This window comes from Chlamydotis macqueenii, chromosome 3 (genome assembly GCF_036417535.1).
Source record: "Chlamydotis macqueenii isolate bChlMac1 chromosome 3, bChlMac1.mat, whole genome shotgun sequence".
Lineage (NCBI taxonomy): Eukaryota > Metazoa > Chordata > Aves > Otidiformes > Otididae > Chlamydotis > Chlamydotis macqueenii.
Window position 1 is genome coordinate 60,407,432 of NC_141558.1, and position 19,901 is coordinate 60,427,332.

General features: G+C 35.6%; 1 protein-coding gene across 1 annotated transcript in view; it reads left to right on the forward strand.

Moving 5' to 3' along the window:
• The window catches only part of ENPP3 (ectonucleotide pyrophosphatase/phosphodiesterase 3), a 47,014-nt gene that overhangs the window by 10,404 nt on the left and 16,709 nt on the right, over positions 1 to 19,901 (forward strand). The window contains exons 5-16 of the mRNA XM_086744840.1: positions 1,247 to 1,307; positions 3,628 to 3,725; positions 6,357 to 6,436; positions 6,984 to 7,103; positions 8,539 to 8,648; positions 10,039 to 10,104; positions 10,956 to 11,028; positions 12,395 to 12,503; positions 12,663 to 12,791; positions 14,216 to 14,247; positions 17,082 to 17,209; positions 19,025 to 19,091. Coding sequence (XP_086600966.1) covers positions 1,247 to 1,307; positions 3,628 to 3,725; positions 6,357 to 6,436; positions 6,984 to 7,103; positions 8,539 to 8,648; positions 10,039 to 10,104; positions 10,956 to 11,028; positions 12,395 to 12,503; positions 12,663 to 12,791; positions 14,216 to 14,247; positions 17,082 to 17,209; positions 19,025 to 19,091 — 1,073 coding nt within the window. The remainder of the gene's footprint in view (positions 1 to 1,246; positions 1,308 to 3,627; positions 3,726 to 6,356; positions 6,437 to 6,983; positions 7,104 to 8,538; positions 8,649 to 10,038; positions 10,105 to 10,955; positions 11,029 to 12,394; positions 12,504 to 12,662; positions 12,792 to 14,215; positions 14,248 to 17,081; positions 17,210 to 19,024; positions 19,092 to 19,901) is intronic.

The following is a 19,901-nucleotide window of genomic DNA, read 5'->3' on the forward strand; positions in this document are numbered from 1 at the left end:
GAATGTGTATCATTCATAAAAAAGATATAATGTTTTGAATATTGCAGTAGTATACTCAATGTGGGTTTTTTGGGTTGTTTCTCCTATTTTTTTTTTTCAAAAATAGGTGGAGACATGATTCGTGCTTCAAACTTCATGCAATCCAAAGTACATGTTGTAGTAATCTTCTTTAATTAAAACCTTCCCATGCTTTTTATTAGAAATTAATTTTCAGATTTGGTTTCTTATGTTTTACTTATTTCGGAATATTTTTGTTCATGGATGATTGTTTCATACAGACTCTGGATAAACACATAAATAGCACTGGTAAAATCAGATTACAGAAATGATACCTGAGGAGTATACTGGTGACATAAAACATTATATCTGTTATCAGAATTCCTTTATATTGTGAACTGGCAGAGATTTAAAGCAACTCCTGCAAAATTATATTTGTCACCTAAATGTAAATTAAAGCTAAAAGCAGTCAAGACTTTGACTAGGTGCTAGATTGACCTAGTTAAGGTCACTATCTATCTCTGCCTTTGGTTGCTTTCTGAGAGAGAAGCTTTCTGTGGTAAGCCAAGAACTACAACAGCCACTAGTTCTTCTCTTTATATTTTTTTTCCTTTCTTGGATGCTTTCCTTCTTTTTTCTGTTATTGACCTCCTTTATTTCTTCCAAAGAGATGAGCAAACATTATTATAAATGAGTATAGCTGTGAGGCAGGTGGAGAATATTCAAAGGACAACAGAAAGAATTACTTGAAATTTGGAAGCCATAGTCAGCAAGGAAAGGCTGAAGGAGATTGGGCTTTTCACAGGGAAAAAAAAAAAAAAAAGAAGGAAAAAGGATAAAGGGAGCCCTGGCAATCATCTCTAAATGTGTAAGTGGTATCTGCAAAAAAATAAGGCAATAATCCAGCGTGGATAGAATACAGTTTAAATCTTTTCCATTTAAAACCAGGTAAAACTTAGGCTAAGCTTTCATGGTTATTTATTCTCCATTTTGTTTGTTTGCTTGTCTGTGTAGGATATGTGTTTTGCTTTCAACTTACATTTGTAAGCATTAGCCCTTTCAGAGTTTGAGGGCCTAATAGGTTGCACTAAATGACTTCTAAAGGTATCTTTAGCCCTACATTACTATTAAATGTATTAAAGCAGAAAAAGTATCAGGAAGAGCTCTAATAAGATCAACCAGGAAACTTCTTTGTTGTTTGTGTGGGGTTTTTTTAATGCTGACTCCATATTTACTTTTGTCCTTTTAGGTGAAATACCTTGGGCAGAAGAACCATGTGTATCACTTGAAACTCCTCAGTGTCCAGCTGGGTAGGGTAAAATGATTTCTTAATCTTAGCGAATAAAATCATTTTGGTGGTCAAAAATACTCCAATGGCCTGAAGCAGGTCTTCGTGAGGTTTTTCTATTTACTGAAAATAAGGTTTGTGCCCTGAGGAATATTCTATAGCAGCAGTTTGTGGCTAGCAATGTTTTTTTTTCTTTCAAAAACCTTTGTCATTTTGCTGCACATTCATTTATCATTTACAGTTTAGAGCAGAGTACAGGAGTTCAAATCCAGATAGAAAGTCAATATGCAAAGATCTGGAAAAACTGTTAGAGTTATCTTAAGGTTCATCTGTCACAAATTGTTTATAGTCCATTTTATGTAACCATATTGTATCTGTGATAATTCTGATAAATCACCTTATGCAAGCTGTAATAACTGTTAGAATCTGTGATTGCAATTCTTTAGCTAAGTCACAGTGGTTTTTTTTTACTTTTATTATCTACAGGAAGAAAGGTGTGTTAAAAAGGAAGCTATGAAAGTAGCTGTATGTGTACAAATGCTGAAACATGGTAATTCCGATATCCACCTGTAGATATTTTGCTATTTGTGCAGTATTGTAGAATCATAGGTAGAGGCTGGGCAGAAACACAGTTTAAAGGTTTCTCAAAGAAAAATGGATTATTTTCTGATTCAGTTATAGTATTTGTGATATTCTCCATTATTCTGTTTATTTTACTGCCAATTTAGTTTAATTGTAACAATAATACCTTTAGTATTGTGGCCTCTTCATGGGTTCCTGCATGCGCTTCCCGACATAGGTATAAAAATATACATTTTAGGTTAACAAATAACTTGCTGAGTTAACACAGTTTCATAAACTAAAGCTTGGAAACTAGTGGAGGAGGGCTTCTTTAAGTGCTGTAATCAGCATTGCTATATAAAGCTCCATTTAATTTCAGATTCAAATCAGGAAGGTGTTTTATACAAACTGTTTTTGTACAAATTGTTGATGCCAGTGTACTTCTGTGTTTTGGAAAGACCACTGTGAATGAGAAACAAACTGGGATAGTGATTACTGCCTGATGTGAATACATAACTTCTTTTTAATAGTTATCACTCACAGTACTACTCCAAAAAATAGCTTGGAGTCAGTTATCAGTAACTGTATTTTATGAACAATTTTCTCCCCAAGAGTTTTCAGGCTTATGTAGTGAACCATTCGTATAAATCACAAATAGTCAGGATTTTATTAGCTACTACATGCAGTGAAATCTGCTTCAAACTACATTTTAAATTTAATTGTATATTTGCAATTTTTATGTTTGTATGTTTTTAAGGAGACTGCGGAATGCATAATGATGGTTAACAAAAGGACTGCATTTGCAGAACTAGATTACTTGATCCTACTGATTTTGTCACTTGTTGTTAGGAAAAGGGGTGCTGTAGCACCAGCACTTTATAACTGCTAATGGATGTTTCTTCAGGAGTCTTTTTAAGTTGGTTAAGAGAAAGCATGTTTAATAACTTTGAAGTTTATTTGCGCAGCTGGCAGCTCATAGTTGGAATTTTTATAACAGGAATTTAAACACTATTCTAGAGATCAGCTGCAGTTTGTGCCTAATTTATCACATCTACTCTATGAACTCAGATCTGAGGCTTTTATCCTTGTTTCTTTACATAAAGTCTTACATTAGCACATTAGCATTCCTTTTGTAGCTTTGAGTTCAGTTTGTCAGGGGCCTCGAGGCAAAGAAGTGTCCTCCACGTCCATGAGGGCTGAGAAGCTTGAAAGAGATAATCCACAAGCACTGAGGGCAATTGACCTTAACTGCTTGCTGGGTGATTGCTGTACTTTTACAGTCCTTGTGCAGCTGCCCTAAAAGATTTTTTAAGATACATTAAAAGACAAGAGCCAGAATTCAACCCATTACTCTGTACAGAGGTACTTTGGCTGTTCTGTACTCTGGGCTTGTATTTGGATGCTAGTCTGCAGCATCCAAATTTGTATTTATTTGTATTTGTAATTAAACATTTGTAATGAAAAGATTAACAAAACTCAGTTTCTTTTTCTAGGTTCTGTATAGGCTGAGTAGCTTGTATTTTATTCCTCTAATGTGTTTTTTTGTTGTTGTTGTTGGGTTTTTTTTGTTTTTTTTTTTTTTGTTTTTTTTTTCCAGGAAGATTGTGTATTTCCTTTCAGAATTGAACAATTTGTTTATCTCACACTGTGATATTAATTCTGGAAAGTACATGGAAATTCTGGATCCTACTATTAAAAGCAGAATTTATATTGTTAAAGATCTTAATAAGTCACGAAGTCTCCAAGCTCCTTTACAATGACAAACTTGTATTTTCTTGCAGGTTTGATCTGCCACCACTTATCCTTTTTTCAATGGATGGGTTTAGAGCAGAATACTTGCAAACTTGGAGTTCTTTGCTGCCAAATATTGAAAAACTCAGTAAGTTACCAAGAGTGCTTAGATTATTTTCTTTAAAAGTCTGCATGCAACCTCTCTTTTGCTGCTGTCATGCGTATGTGTTGCTCAGCAAAAAGAAAATCACAGATCAGATGTCCCTCATCAGTTGTATATTTTCATTATTATATGTTCTACATTAATTCTTGTATTTGAGTACACAGCAAACATGACTTTTTTTTTTAACAGCAGCTTTTTATTAAACAAATAGTTTGAATTATACATTCAGATACAGTTTAAAACTGAAAAAAAAGTTCCGGAGAAGGATTTCCTACATCCTCTGTACCCCATTGAAAAATTCTAGCTGATAAAGAGATCATCATTAAACTACAATATGAAAAGAATTTGTATTAGGTTATTGGGAAATTTTCCTCAAAGATGCACATTTTCAAGTTAGATATTTTAAGATATTAAAGAGCAGCTGCATATTTTAAAGTACATCAGACTTAAATGCAATGTAATTTACATATTGGTATAATTTAATATATTGATATGATTGCAGTAAGGTTCAATTAACTGTTACCCAGTATTTCTGAATATTGGGAGAAAAAGTAAGTTGAAGAACTTCAGCTTGTGCTGTAAAGTGCTTTAAAACGTGAGACCCATAAATGTACATTTCATTAAAATTTCCTGAGTGTTTTAGAGCTCAGCTCTCAGGATACTTTGTACCTGGATAAAATGTCTACTTAGTTATTAATTTCTTCTCGGCAGTAATAGTCTAAATTGACTGTGTTTGTATCTGTTCTGAATATATCATTCTCTATTTCTATTGCACTTATTTGAAAAATTCACATGGATGTTACAAAGTATTACATTTTACTGAATAGTTAATAATCTTGTTTGTGGATAATGAGGGTGTCCAGAAGACTGAGCTTGAAGCAGTATGCAAACCTGACTTCTTGAGCAAATATTTTATTTTTTGATGTCATTCTGACTTTGGAAGGAATTTAAATCAGTGAGGAAATCATGCATGGAGAAGTCAGAGTTTGGTTCCAGTCTTTTGAAACAGGTGAAAAGGAAATGCCAAATTGACAAAAGGCATGCAAACCATGCTATTTTTGTTTCCAAGAAATTCTTTCAAACAAGAACAGATCTAATTCAGCATTACTCCTCTTTGTGGTCAATTTTAACAATTGCTTATGCACATTCATGCTTTTACTTCTCAGAAAACTACAGTGGAAAGGAAAAGGAAATTCCTTTTTCTTTCAAAAGAAAAAAAACGTAATGCTGATTTGTAGCATGAAATATTTCCTCTTTATTATAGGATTTTCCGTAGAGCTAATCAAGCTAGTTATTATAAAATATGTACACTATGAATATAACTCCTTTACCGTTCAAAATAAGTCCATTAAAAATTATGCTGATTTTCTCATGTATTTGTCAATTATTCAGCCCTTCTTTGAACACTTTTTAAGCCTTTTTTTTTTTTTCTGTACCACACTGGAACAGTTTTGCTGAATAATTTCACCTGTCATTGTTTAGTTGAGATTGTTCAGTTAAAATTGGTTTCTGTTCTTTGACTGAAATGCTGTATGTGAAAGAATAAAAAGTGTTTGATAATCATTTGACTACAGCTTAACCCAGAACTGTTTCTCCACATGAGTTAAATTTTTTTAAAATGGTATTTTGGCATCTTCCAGTTTTCATACCTTTGTTTTGTGGGTAAATAAATTGGATACTACAGTGGATTTAGATATTACAGATGTCAGGTGTGGTAACTGCCTTAGATTGCTGAAAAGTGACACAATGTTTGGAGATAAAGGTAAGACACCTGAGATAGGATTCACTCCAGAGCTGGACTCCTACATTTGGATATGTTCTTGGAGGTGTCTGCATGTGAGATGTCTACATGCTCACTGTAGTCAGTGCATTTATGGTTAGTCCAGTCTGTACAGCACAGTGCAAGAGCCCAGAGACCAAGTCAGCTCAACTAACAGACAGAGGGTGCCACAGGACAAATTGTTGCCTTTACCTGTGTTTCTAGTATACTTCAGAGGGCTGTGGCATATCCTAGGTGGCCCTCAGCAGCTGTGTCAGGAGGACACAAGTCTCCCAGAGATCTTGCATCAAAATTGCCAACTTTCATGCAAATATCTTGAATATCTGAGAGTATCTCAAATGGCACCAGGCTCCAGTGCTTAAGCAACTGAGTCCTTCCCTTCCCGCTCACCAGACAGCTCTGCAAAATGTCTTGCCTGGGCTGACCTGAGGCTTCAGTCTCATCGTTAAACATATATGTCTAGTGCCATTTTGGGTCTCAGAAGTATCTGAGACGCTCGTTTTGTTGGCAAACAGGATGTAGGAGCAGCATGTGAAGGCCAGGCAGGATCACTAGAGCATCACTAAAGATGTCTCAAATGGCCTTAGGCGTCTAGGCTTTAGGTAGCTGAATTGAGTGTCCAGGGTCCATTGACTGCAACAAGATGGTAGGCCTAGCTTACAGGGAGACACCAGAATGTATGCATCTTAATTTGGAGTCACATTTCCCCTCTAATACCACAGCCACTGATTGTGGTGATTTTTTTTTGTTTGTTTGTTTGTTTGTTTTTAAGACTGTTAGTTTTCAATTTAAAAAAATTATAACCAAATTTATATTGCTTCCATGATCTGTTGCAGAAACATGTGGCACACATTCAAAATACATGAGAGCTGTTTACCCCACAAAAACCTTTCCAAACCACTATACTATTGTTACAGTAAGTGAGAATTTGCTATTTTTCTTTTTTATTATCTGGACAACATAGAAAGGATTTTGTGGTGCCAGTCTTTTTGTGGGACATGGGAACTGAAGCTAGAGGAGTAAAAGACAGAGAGATGCTGAGACAGTACCTGCAGGCATGATCTATGTGGCCATATGTGTATGCTGTCTGATTCTGGCCTGTGAACCGGTTATTCCTGATCTTTGTCAGTCTAATTGGGTATGCCGTTTGATGAGGGTGTGTGTTAGGATAGGTTTGGCAGCTGATACACAGCCACATGACATGTATGGTACTTTATAACTTTATCAGGTTTTAACTGGGCTAGGGAGAAAACAGGGAAACTCGAGGGAACTTGACAGGCACGCTGAATTAATTGGCAGGAATCTGGTGATCTGTGTGAGTTAGGAAAGCGTGTTCTGTTTCTGTGCTAGAACAGCCCTAAAGATAATTACAACACTGCAACAGCCAGCATTACAACATAGTTTAGGCTCCGTTTGATTTCAAGATTAATCAGGATTTTTTTTTGTTTATTTTCATTTTGCAGGGATTGTATCCAGAATCTCATGGTATTATTGATAACAACATGTATGATGTAGACTTGAATGCACATTTCTCGCTTTCGGGGACGGAAAAATTCAAACCTTCATGGTGGAAGGGGCAGCCAGTAGGTTTATTTCTCATCATTATATTCCTTTATATCTAGAGTGGCTCATGTGCCATATTATAAAACAAAACAAAAAGATAATAAAATGCAAAGCTGTGTGATATATTTGCAGTACGTGCTAAATATCCTGTAGGCTTCATGTTATAGCCTGCCTACAAAACAGTTTGCTTTTTGTGAAAGTAAAAGAACTCTTAAAATGTTAATTGTGAGACTTCTAAATTTCACCTAATGTGGCAATTAGTAAAGATGACTTACATACTTTGGCTAGTCTTGGAATGGCTCTCTTACCACAGGAAGCCATGGTAAATTTTTGATGTGCTTTTGTTGTGGGGTATTTTTTTTTGTTTGTCTTTTGACAACTAGCTACAAATGAAATACTTCCAAATTATATCAATTTATAAATACACTTCCAAAGTCCAAGCATATAATAACAAGGAAGAGAATAGCAAAGAGCCTTATTTTCAACAAAATGGACACTTTATATATAACATATGGGACATTTAATAAAAAACTCCCTCCCTGATTGTACCTATGGTTATGAGTAATTATTAATATTATACATTTATTAGAAATACCAAGCTGTAAATAACAGTACAAAAATATAAAAAATGTCCATGCAGTATATAGTATAATTACTTAATAACATTTATGTGTTTGTGTGTGTAGATATATGTCTGTGTAGTCATGTTTATAGTATACTCAAGTACCCAGGTTTTGTCGCTATTCTTTTCATGAAGGATTCCAGGTTTGAAACAGAACCACAGTTGCAGTCTTTAAGATGAATAGAAATGTGCCCTCTTATAATAAAGTCATATAACTAGAATCCATATCTTAGAGTAGAATAGAATAAAATATTTCAGTTGGAAGGGAGGTCCAATGATCATCTAGTCCAACTGCCTGAACAATTCAGGGCTGACAAAAGTTAAAGCGTGTTGCTAAGGGCATTGTCCAAGTGCCTCTTAAACACTGGCAGACTTGGGGCATCAACTGTCTCTTTAGGAAGCCTGTTTCAGTGTTTGACCACCCTCTCTGCAAAGAAATGTTTCCTAATGTCAAGTCTGAACATCCCTGATGCAGCTTTGAATCATTCTTCTATCTTTATGATCCATTCCACTGGCATTTGCCACAAGAAAAAGGTTCACTACCTGTTGCCAATTATGGAAATACCTATATGATTTTTTCTTCTATGCTGAGAATACCCAAGAAATTGCAACACCCTGGCTTCTGTACTACTAATTTTTCTTTAGAATATATGTATAGAAAAAAAACTTCAAATCAGAGATGGTCATTACACAACTGCATGATGTGTGAAAGAAGAAAGAGAAATGCTTGCAGCCCATATTTCTGATCCCATGATCTATTTTTACTTTGGTGATCTGAGGTCCTCCAGTGGTGTAAATGCCATAAAATAATTTCTTTGTATCTTTACTCATAGGTCTGGCTGACAGCAATGTATCAAAATTTGAAAGCAGGCACCTTCTTTTGGCCAGGCTCTGATGTTCCGATTAATGGAACATACCCCACCTTGTACAATGTCTACAACAAGTAAGTTTTTATGTGGCTTGTAGTAAATTCCTGTAAATTATTCCAAAAATCCAAATTGCCATATGACAGTTGAAGGAACTGAAGTATCAGATTTTTAAACTACAAGATTTCAAAACAACAGTCTGAGACATAACTGCCGTATAACACCATCCTGTTTTTTTCATGGAACTATCTATAGTAGTTGAAATTTTCAAAACCATTTAGGGCATTCACAATGAGAAAGTCAAAGGGTACTGTGTATTCTGCAGTCCTAGACAGCTTTGAAAGTTTCAGCCAACTGCAAACCACTGATCTCCCACTAGGAAATTGTCCTATAACTGATTAGTAGCCACTGCTAAGCTATACCAATGATTTACCTTATTGTCCCACATAAAATCTACACGTACTGGATAGCCCTTTAAAAATACTTGTACTTGAGTTACTTAAGATTTCAGATAACCTAATACTGTGAGATAATGTACACAAACTTGGAAGCCATGGCAAGAGGCTAGAGAAGGCAGATACTAACTGAAGAGAGGATGCTGGATAGGGAAGCTCCTGAAGGAAAATGGGCTCTAAATCAATTCCCTCTGGTCTCGCTTGCATGTAAGATAATGTGCATGCTGCTGCTGAATCGTAGTTCTCTATGTTCTGTCTAGTTAATTCATGGATTACACATGTGAAAATATAACAATTACCTCCATAGTATTTTTTCTTATGGAAGGCATTTATATTAGTTAATTCTAAATTTTCATGATGATTTCAGTAAATCTCCCATGATTCTTCACATTTACAAAGATAATCTAAAGCAAGTATATAACCGTAAGTCTCTACAGATAACAAAGATTTTGCAGTGATGTGTAGGATTGGTACTCAGAAAACACCCGAGTACTCTAGGTAACTCACATAAAGCTTGTGCACAACTTTGGGGGAAATCAAAGCTATTAGTAGGTGAATTCCTTTATAGGAGACAAAGCATGACCTCACAAAAACTTTGATGGGGGCATTACTTGCTTTTAAAATTTGAAAATCCAAGTTTTATACATCCCGGAAGGAATAAAAATGATTCTGACTTGTACTTCAGATTTATGTCATGAACTTGAAATCACTTTTTTTTGCATATGTTTAATTATAAATATATGAGTATTCCTGCCAACAGCACATGTTTGTGTTTGCAAAATCAGGATCTGTCTAATTTACCATTAAAAGTGAGTTACGTTTAATCAAAAATGGGAATAATAAAACTGATTGCTGGTACCTTGTTAAGATGCATCATTCTTGAAATCCAAATCTGGGACTTCACTATATGACTAGAGAGTGGATACTTTCTCTGTATCTTGGAGTTAGAAGGACTTATCAGAAAAGTGTTGTTGACGTCATAATATTTTTTTTCTTTTTTTTTTTTTTTTAGTTCAGTTACATATGAAGAGAGAATTTCAGGAATATTGAAATGGCTTGATTATACCAAAACTGAGAGGTAACACTTAGTAACATCCAGCTGGTTTGTGAGACTATAGTTTAGAAAGGTTTTAATGCTTAGCAATTGAAGTTTCTCTTGATGTTTGTTCCTCACCATCTCAAATGGTAATTTGCTGAATTTAAGCCTGTTCTATAAGTATAGCTAATCATTTTCAGGATAAGATTGTAGATCCAAATGAAGAAATAGTGCACATATATCTGAATGAGATGTAGATGTATAAGTTTTATTTTACTGTTGTGTTTATTTTCTTGGAAGAGGAAGCATGGAACATTCCGTTGCTAGTCTAAGTGTATGGATAAAAGATTTTATATGAAAGATACTGCACAAGAAAGGTTAAATATCAGAAAGTAATTCCAGATAGTAATTCAGGATGAAAAGTAGATGTCAGCACTGATTGTGGTGCTTAACTTTGTGATATGTAAACAAGTGAAATCTTTTATATGATAATTTGTTAACAAATTCCTAATATATTTGCAGTTAGGAGGTGCTCCGTAGAGCCTCACTGCTTAATAAGGAAAAGATCTTTTAGGTGGTAGTTCAACTTACATCTCAAAAAGGAACAGCTTGCTCTGCTGTCTGAGATCTTGAAGTTTTTCAGAGTGACTTCTGGATACCAGTTAAAAACACTGAATATTGTTTCTGATATTGTAACCTCAAATAGTCCATATTGCCTAATTACGAAACTCAGAGGTAGTTGAATGATTATATTTGCTGTCTGGACTTTTATTAAGGTTTAAAGAAGTTATTTATAATTCTGGTTTAAGTTTAATTTTTTTTTTTAAATATTCTTTTGAAATGCTGTCTCCAAACTCTCATAATATTCCATTCTTATTTATTTCTAACTCAAGGCCTGATTTCTACACTTTATATATTGAAGAACCGGATTCTGCTGGACATTCATTTGGACCAGTTAGTGGTGGTGTAAGTAGTTTTTGTGTTTTTCTTAGACTAAATTGCAATAAAAATGGTGTTGTACTACGAATTTAACCAACTTATAAACTTGGAACAGATAGTAGATCAAAAATTACTGTGACTATTTTATGAGTTTTTATTGAGAACTCTTGTGGGTTGTTGAGCCCATTGTTATGAGACCAATACTGTGTATGAATCAAAAGATCTGTAAAGCAAACGGATTGGCAGAAAATATTTTCAGATCATACTATTAGAAATAATTTTAATAGTTTTATTTACACTGAAATTTAATTTTATTGCCAAGTGATATTTGGAAGAGTATGGCCTAACATATCCTCAGAACTGTCTTTTATTTATTTCTAACACTCTACTTCAATGTTTGTTAATTTGTAACCCAAAAATGCTACATTTTTACTTGTGTGCAGGCAAAAAGTTCAGTCTTTGAGGCGCTTGAGACTAATCATATCAACTCCTTCCTGGAATGCTCTTATTTAATATATTTGAAAATAGTCTTCAGCAAAAGGCCTTGTTGTAGTGGACAAGGACAGAAAAACTCATCTTTGTAGGATAGTTTTAGGCTCCCTAATTGGAAAGGGAACTCAATTTTGCACATAAAGTGCTTTAAAACCCATTACTGTATATGTAATTGTGTATGTTATCAATGCATGCAAGACATTCAAGAGAATAAAGCAGAGTTAGAGGAAGAAGAAGGGTGCAAGTGCTCATAAGAGGAGTCCTAGACAAGACGAAGTCCTTACTGTAGGACTTACAGGAAGAACTGTAAGTCAGCTGCACCAACTAGGGAAGAGCCATCCTCTGTGAATGGCTGCAGGGTGTGTTGTGCTGGATTTCTCCCAGACCACTTCAGTGGTGGTCAGTGTTTTTATGTAGGAAGTTTAAAGAGACTGTATATATGGGAGAAGGGCACCATACTTTCCTGGATGCTGTACTAGTCTTATAGATAATACATGTGTGTAAATATTTTTGGAACACCGCTTATTGTTAATACAACATCTTCATACTAGAAGAAAAATTGTATTTAGTGTTATAAATCTGATATTTTATGTAAATTTCGGAGTGAGGAACAGATTTGATCTGAACGGGTTCATTTTTTTCTTTCAGTAAACATGTTAAAGCTCAATTTTTCTAAGGTAATAGAAAAAGATTAATTGTGAATCTTTTTTTAAGTTGCATATTCTGTGGTAGAGTAGTGCAATTCTGCACATTCATACTCTAGTGGTGATGTAAAAAGAAAAGAAGCAACATTAAGAACCTGAAAACTGACAGAAAAGCTCACTTTTTCAGACTTTGATTACATCTAAGTGAGAATTGAAATCAGAATGAAAATTTGTAATTAAGCTGGTTTATCTTACAGGTAATCAAAGCCTTACAGCTAGCAGATCAAGCCTTGGGGATGCTAATGGATGGACTTAAACAAAGAAACCTGCACAAATGTGTAAACCTCATTGTTTTAGCTGATCATGGTAATGTATATAGTTCTTTTTTTAATCTAAATTTTACTGAGACATATTCTTCCTCTGTGTAATATATGTGTCTACTAGTTTTAATTTATTTTATAATTCACTTTATCTTCCTTGCCATATATTGTACATAAAAATAACTGTTTCTATATTGTCTTGTAGGGATGGAGATGACCTACTGCAGACAGTTAGAATATATGACTAATTACTTCGAACAGATTGATTTCTACATATATGCTGGGCCTGCAGGTCGCATTCGAGCAAGAAATGTTCCAAATGACTATTTTACCTGTAAGTGTGGACAAATCCTGGGACTGCACAGTCAATATAACGGGAAATAAAGAAAGAAATAGGGAAAATGGATGATGAGTAGTAATCAGCAGAGTGAACAGCTTTCTGTTTCACTTAACCTGGCTTTGGAAGTTGTTTGGTTTGGTTTTGTTTTTTTTTTTTTTTTTTTTTTTTTTTTTGCAAAAACAACCTGTTTAGATGAAATTGAAGGTTAGAAAAGCTTGTTGAAGACTCTGATTTGCATTTTATTGGCATGTGGAAAAATAAGGTAAAGAGAGTTTTATTGTTTTGAACTGAAACTTCAGGTCTTTCATAAGTGCATTGCTCTCCATAAATTTCTTGTGCAACATTGGCAGTCAGTCCTTTTGAAGCAGTGACTATTTCTAACTGCACGTACAAAGTTACGAAATCTGAATCTTAGCACAGTGGGATCTAAGCCTTGGTTGAACCCTTTAGCTATTTCACAAAAACCCACAAAACTGAAACAATGTGAGCTAACTCTGACTTGGAATAGATACCGTGCTATCAGACTGGAAAAAAAAAAATCCCAAAACTTTCTGTGTGAGAGAAAAGCATGCAGAGAGGTAAAACCATGGAAATACTCTGTTTAGTGAGTTTATGGAATTCATAAAGTATTCTGAAAGGCATAATTCTTGCAGATCTCAAATAAGAGCTGGGATCCCATTGTACTTCTTATTTATCTGTTTCTAATTGCATTTATATTTGTAGGCACAATAGTTATACAACGTAAAGCAGACTTTCCTTGGGTTAAGTAGAAGACAGTTCAAGTCAGACAAGAGCAGGTTAACAATCAGAGGAGAGAATAATGATATTTTGTATGTGTCTTAATCTCAATATAATTGTTGGCTCATTTCTTCTCATGGTCTTACTCTTTCTGAAGGAGTTTTCAGTCTGTAAAGTGCTCAGATTTGTTTTTTAGAAAGCTAATCTCAAAAGGTTAAAGTCACTCTTTGAAAATACGGAAGGTGAAAGTACTAAGACAGACTGCATTTTTCCTTGTGACTGCTGCTGGAAGTGGAATACAAGACAAATGCTCCAGGTCCAGTTCAATGTAAAAAAGGTTATACTTCAAACAGAGGTTAGGGAGGAGAAGAAAATTTGGTTCTGATGATGTGTCAGCTTTAGATGTAGGCAGTCATCACCATGGCAGTTTTCTACAGTCTGTCTTTATATACTCAAAGTGCTAGGTACTTCCACAGGCTACCATACTTACCGTCAGTTACCCTTGGAAACATAACATTCCTACCCATGGAAAGTTATGGGTACCATAATCTTCACAGGCTAATAAAGAAATTCAATTTTACAGACATTTGCTGTAAAAAAGCATGGTGAATTTTTTCTTGTGAGACTTTGGATTTTCAGCTGTTTGAATGTATGTTAATTCATGTTTTCTTTTTTAACAGTTGACTCAGAAGGAATTGTTAAAAACCTCACAGTAAGTAAATACTTTCATAATTTTTCCTCATAGTTCCTCTTAATAGGAATCTGATAAAAAAGAACAGTTTGTGAAAAATTGAGACTACAGTGCCAGTTTAAGTAGTTTACTGACTCCAGTGTACCACAGGAGGCAGTTCTGGAAGTTGTTCAAAGATGGTATACAAAAGTTTGCCATGGGGGATCTCTGTTCAGAGCAAAACAAAATACTTCTGTACTTCACTTTGAAAGAGAAGAAGTAGCTGATTTCACGTGGAGAAAATAGGTTATATCTTCTTTATAGAACAGAATACAACATAGAGATGCTTTAGATAGCTGGCATATGTTAGCTCTGGACTACAAATTCTGCACCCAAGCTAGGTTGAAGCAACTTTTCCACACGATAGAGATTTGCACTGTAGAGTGCATTGCCACAGGGTATTGTAGAGGCCCTATAAATAGGAAGGGGGGATTTTAGTCAAATTAATGGAGGACATGCCTGTAAGGGCTATTAAACATGATCCACAAGCAACCTCTGACTTAAGAAATCCCTGAAGCCTGGAGGAAACTGAGCAGGTACAAGAAAGAAGGTTCATTCAATACTTTACTTGTTCTTACACACTTTCTCTAAGTATCTTGAGTCTGAAAATTCTGGAGATCTGATTGGAAAGAGAGTACTAGGCAAGATGGCCCTTTGTCATGAGGCAGTGTGGCTCTTTTAGGATCTTTTATGACATGTCACTGAAGTACTTGCAGTGCTTTTAGTTATAGTGCACTCACACTGAGCCCCATACTGAAAGCTCTGCTTGGCTCTCTGCCATACTGTGTGGATGTCGCACTTCAGGGCAGGTCCATGCTTGGCTGTCTCTCCCATGTAGACCATTGCTTCTTGTGGGCACGCTCTATGACAGCTGAGGTCTGAAGGGTGCAAAGGAGTGCAGAACAGAGTGCTAAACAAAGGAAGGTCAAGTCTATTTCTTTTACTGATGGGTGATAAGATGTGACAGTGCGTGCTTTTCCTTATACTTTTTTAAATAGATAATTTGCTGCCTTTATTTTTTTAGTGTTCAAGATACACATTAATACATGTGGGACAAACTAAAATGCATGTAGGAAAGTTGTCTTTTTGTATTTCTTTGCTTTTATAATTTACAGTGAGTTGAATGTTTAAACTGCTTGAAAATTGTCATATTTTTCCCTTTTTTTTCTTCACTTCCAGTTTGTTTTCTATTCTGTGACTAGCCCTAGTCCAAGCAGTAGACAGATGTTCTGACACTTTTAGAATAAACGCAATCAACTTGGAAAATTCTGGGCTGTCTCAGCTGGGTATATTTCTGATAAATTACCACTAGAGGTCTTCCTTTGACCTGTTGAACAACTCAACTGTGCACTATTACATGTAGCTTTTGCCTGCCAGTGAAGTTCAAACGGCCGTGAGCATTCCTGTTTAATTTTTTCTTGATTCTGAATACCTAAGAACATATCCTTTATCCCCCAGCATCCAAAGCAGATGCGTGAGTAGGATATCAATGGTTGGGAACAGCAGAAGGAGCTTTCTCAGTGCTATATCCCCTACCACAATGTATGATGTGGAGCCTGTCATATCAAAGAGCATTGGTGTGAGGGGAATAGCAAAATTTGCATGTTCTCATCCTCAGCTGAAACTGCAGCTGCTAATAGTTACAGAGATGTGACATCTCTGCCTTATAGTAATAGCCTGGTGTCTTTCCTTTTCTATTCATGCATAGAGCTTACGAATTTTGTCCCTTTCGAGTTCTTAGAACAAGAATTTGATGCAGAGAAGGGAGTTGTGTGTTGTATATTAATTGCTAGTCAATACACATAAAGTCATATTATATATTGATTTCCTTTATTTTTCCCTTTAATTAGACTATCCTTTGTAGAATGATCTCCTCTCCTGGGCTAGCAAACCCATTGAATACTTATTTTTCATATTCCTGGATTCCACTATGCTTCTTTCATAACTATCCAGGCACACTTACTCTCATTTCACATGTTAATGTCATTCTGTGCAGAGTATACAATTCTAGTACTTGGAGGTGAAGATGTCAGATCAGACTGCAAGAATGCTATAGTTTGTACTGCCTGTGTGGTAAAACAGATCCACTTCTCTGGCTTGCCCAGCTTTCTAGCAGCTCTTCCCTCAGCATTTTAGATGTTCTGTGTTGTCCCAGTGCTGGATTCCTGATCGGAAGCAACACTTCCGAAACATTGCCACGATGCTTGCAGCCAGCTGGAATGGCTCCTGCTGGCCACATGCAGTTAAATCTTTGCAGTATGTCCTATGTCATATGGTTGTCATTAGGCTCTCAATGCCAAACTCATGGCATGCCTGCTAACACAACAGTGATAGAAACACATTAAATGTAAGTGTGAAAGCTAACACATTTAGCTAACAGCTGAGCCCGGGACACTTACATGGCATGAGAGTACATGTTCAGTCTTGCAACTAAAACCCTTTACTGTGCTATGTTGTTTATACTTGATTTTCTTTGTTATTTATTGAATGGTAAAGTAATGGAAGATGGCAGAAATGAACTGCCAGGGAATTTTCTCTTGTAGAGTGTAATCTTACATACAAGCTGCCAGTGACATTAGTAAGGACATATACACTAAACATTGTAACTAAATGTCTTTCAGCCTTAGGAGTACTTTTACCACAAATGGTAAAAATTGGGCCAAAAATGAGACCTGCACGTTATCCAAGAAGCCATCTGTGAATAATGTGCTTTGTGCTTACATTCCTGTCACTAAGATGTCTGTGATAATCTTGGATGATGTGTTTATTTCTGATACTGAGCAAAACTCATGACTGGGCTGTTTCCTCTTGCACAGTGCAAAAGATCCCCTCAGCACTTCAAGCCTTACCTGACACCTGACTTGCCAAAACGATTCCACTATGCTAACAACATTCGTATTGATAAAGTTCATCTTTTGGTGGATCGACAGTGGCTGGCTGTGAGGTAACATAGTTTTTGTGGCTGTTATCTTTTTCATCCCATTCTCATCCTTTTAATTTCCTTTACAGGTGTCTCATTTCCTGTTTTGTTTTAGACTTGTTACATTTCCATATTTGTTACATTTAAAATCTTACTATGTGTAAAAAGAGAACACGCCTTATGCATAAAGCCAAAAATGTATTATTAGTATGATTCAAATCTTAACAGTCTAATAAAAGAATCATCATTACTCCACATCAAACTTTTACAGAAAAAAGAAACTAAGAAAACAAAAAATAAAGAAATGAATACTACTACACAGAAAAGGTCTCAGAAATAATGCAGTTTAAATTGTTATACAAAGTCATGGTAGTATTTAGCCATTTTCCTGGTGTTATGGTTACCCCATCCACAGTCCTTCTGGGTCCTAAGGTTGATGGCTTCATTCTGATGCATGTGTCGATATGGCCAGTAATCAGCAGTATGAGTCCTCCATCAGCATGTTGATGCTTCTTCCTCATTCTGTGATCCAAATGGAGCCCTTCCTTTATGTGTGCTAACACTACAACTTGCTCACTCTTCACTGGCCTGTAAGTTAACATTACATCTCAGTTCACTAGATATGGTGCATTCTACACGTGTTAGATATTTGTTGTTTATTCTCTCTCCTACCTCTAAGTCTGGTTTTGCTCAATTGCAGATCTTCATTTCTTTAATTGACCAGCAGTGAGTTGCTTCTAGCCTTGCAGTCTCCATTCTGCACAGAATAACTAATTGTTACTGCTGTGTAAAAGCTATGTCTTTGCCATGCAAAGATAAGCTGATGAGATAACAAATCAGACATAACCACCTTGTAATTACAAAAGATTGCTATAAGAGTTGAACAATAAAAAAATAGCTCTAAGCAAGTAAAGAGCAGTTCAGACAAGCCTTAGTCCTGAGGCTTTGAAAAATCAATATTAAGCCTGTGGTGTTAGCAGCAATGCTGTATTTACTGAGCTACAGAGTTGCAGTAGGAGAAGCATGAGCCAACTGGGAATTTCAGGAGTATTCAAATAGCAGAAAATGCCCATTCAGAATATGACTTGATTGTTTGTTTCAATGCAACCAAATAATTGTCCTGGACGTAAAAAAAAAAAAAAAAAAAGAAATACTCACTGGAAAAGCTCATATTCACCCTTTTTTAAACTATGCTAAAATGTTCTTGTGCCTCTGAAAACAGAATACATGTTCTTGACAACTGTGCATTGAATCAGTATGGGATGACTGTCTCTTTATCTTTCCATGTATCTCAGCAACGAATAAATTAAAACAAGTGTTAGTCATTATAAGTCAGACTATTCTGACATGTTATTAATTCTATAACCCACATCACACATCCACATCTCTCCTTCACCCTTTAGGATCCATAATGATCTTATTTAAATTGTTCCACAGAGGCTAACAGCAGAGTTCTCCCATTATATTTTTTTTTAATTAAAATGCAGATACCACAGAATATGACTGAGGAATTCTTCCTAGGCAGATTACACTTGTTTTGAAACTTGTAGCTAGGTGAAGGCCTCAGTTAAAAAATACCCATTTTTTCAATTTATTTTGAAAACATTGATTGACTGTGCACTCAGTAGCTACCTAGGATAATTTATTTCTGTCCATAGCAATTTCTGTTACAGGAGAAAGAAATCTTATTAAAGGGAACACTGGATGAGCAAAAAGTACTACAATATTATGCCATAGTCAGTTCTTAAGACACAATCCAGACTCTAGTGATTCAGGATGACTTATTAACTGCTTCTCTTTGTGGCATTTTTTTTACACTATATGATGGTTTCTCCTTAGGGATGAAAGTTACACATATTGTGATGGGGGTAACCACGGCTATGACAATGAATTTAAAAGTATGGAGGTAAGATGATTCCTATTCAAGTCTTGCACCTTCTTATATAGAAAATCACAATGTGCTAGGTGAACAACAGGAATATAGAATATATGAAATTTTTTGCAATGTGCCTTTTCTTCCATGTCACCCAGACATGTAAACTGTGAACATATACTGGGTCCACATATTTGTATTGCCTTCCATCAATGTGTATGAGGCCTGCTTCCTTGGGATCCTGTAGTAAACCTTGTCTGGGCTCACTTTAACTCTGTGGAGCCGGGTAGACTACAGTAAACCAAGCATACCACGTTTAGCTATGGGACACTGAATTCTTTAATTCTTTCGTTATTCTACTGAAGCAATGACTGAAAAATCTCTACAGGCTCTAGGAGTTCAGTTGAGCATCTGAAAACCGGTGTGCTCAAATAAACTAAATCTCATTGTCTCTGCTTATCTTACAAGACTTAATCATGTCATCAGAGCAAAAAAAGTCATTAGCATAACCTGTATGTTAGTATAGGCTGTATTGCAGTTTGATCTCATTTTCACTTCTGGTTACAGTGCAAATATTTTGAGATCTTGAGCTTTTGTTTTTTTCATGTACTTTCTGTGATGTGAACCTTTAAGTAAGGTCAAGCATGCCACTACTAGTTCCATATTCTGTGCCTAAGAATCAGATTCTTCACAACTGCATTAAAACTGTATGTCAGTATACTGATCACAATGGTACTGAATGTTTGTGTGGAAAGAAAAGGTAAATTCTAGTTTGTTGACGTGGAAGTAACGGACACTGCTGATGACCAATATCATCAAGCAAATGCCAATTTATTGTTGATA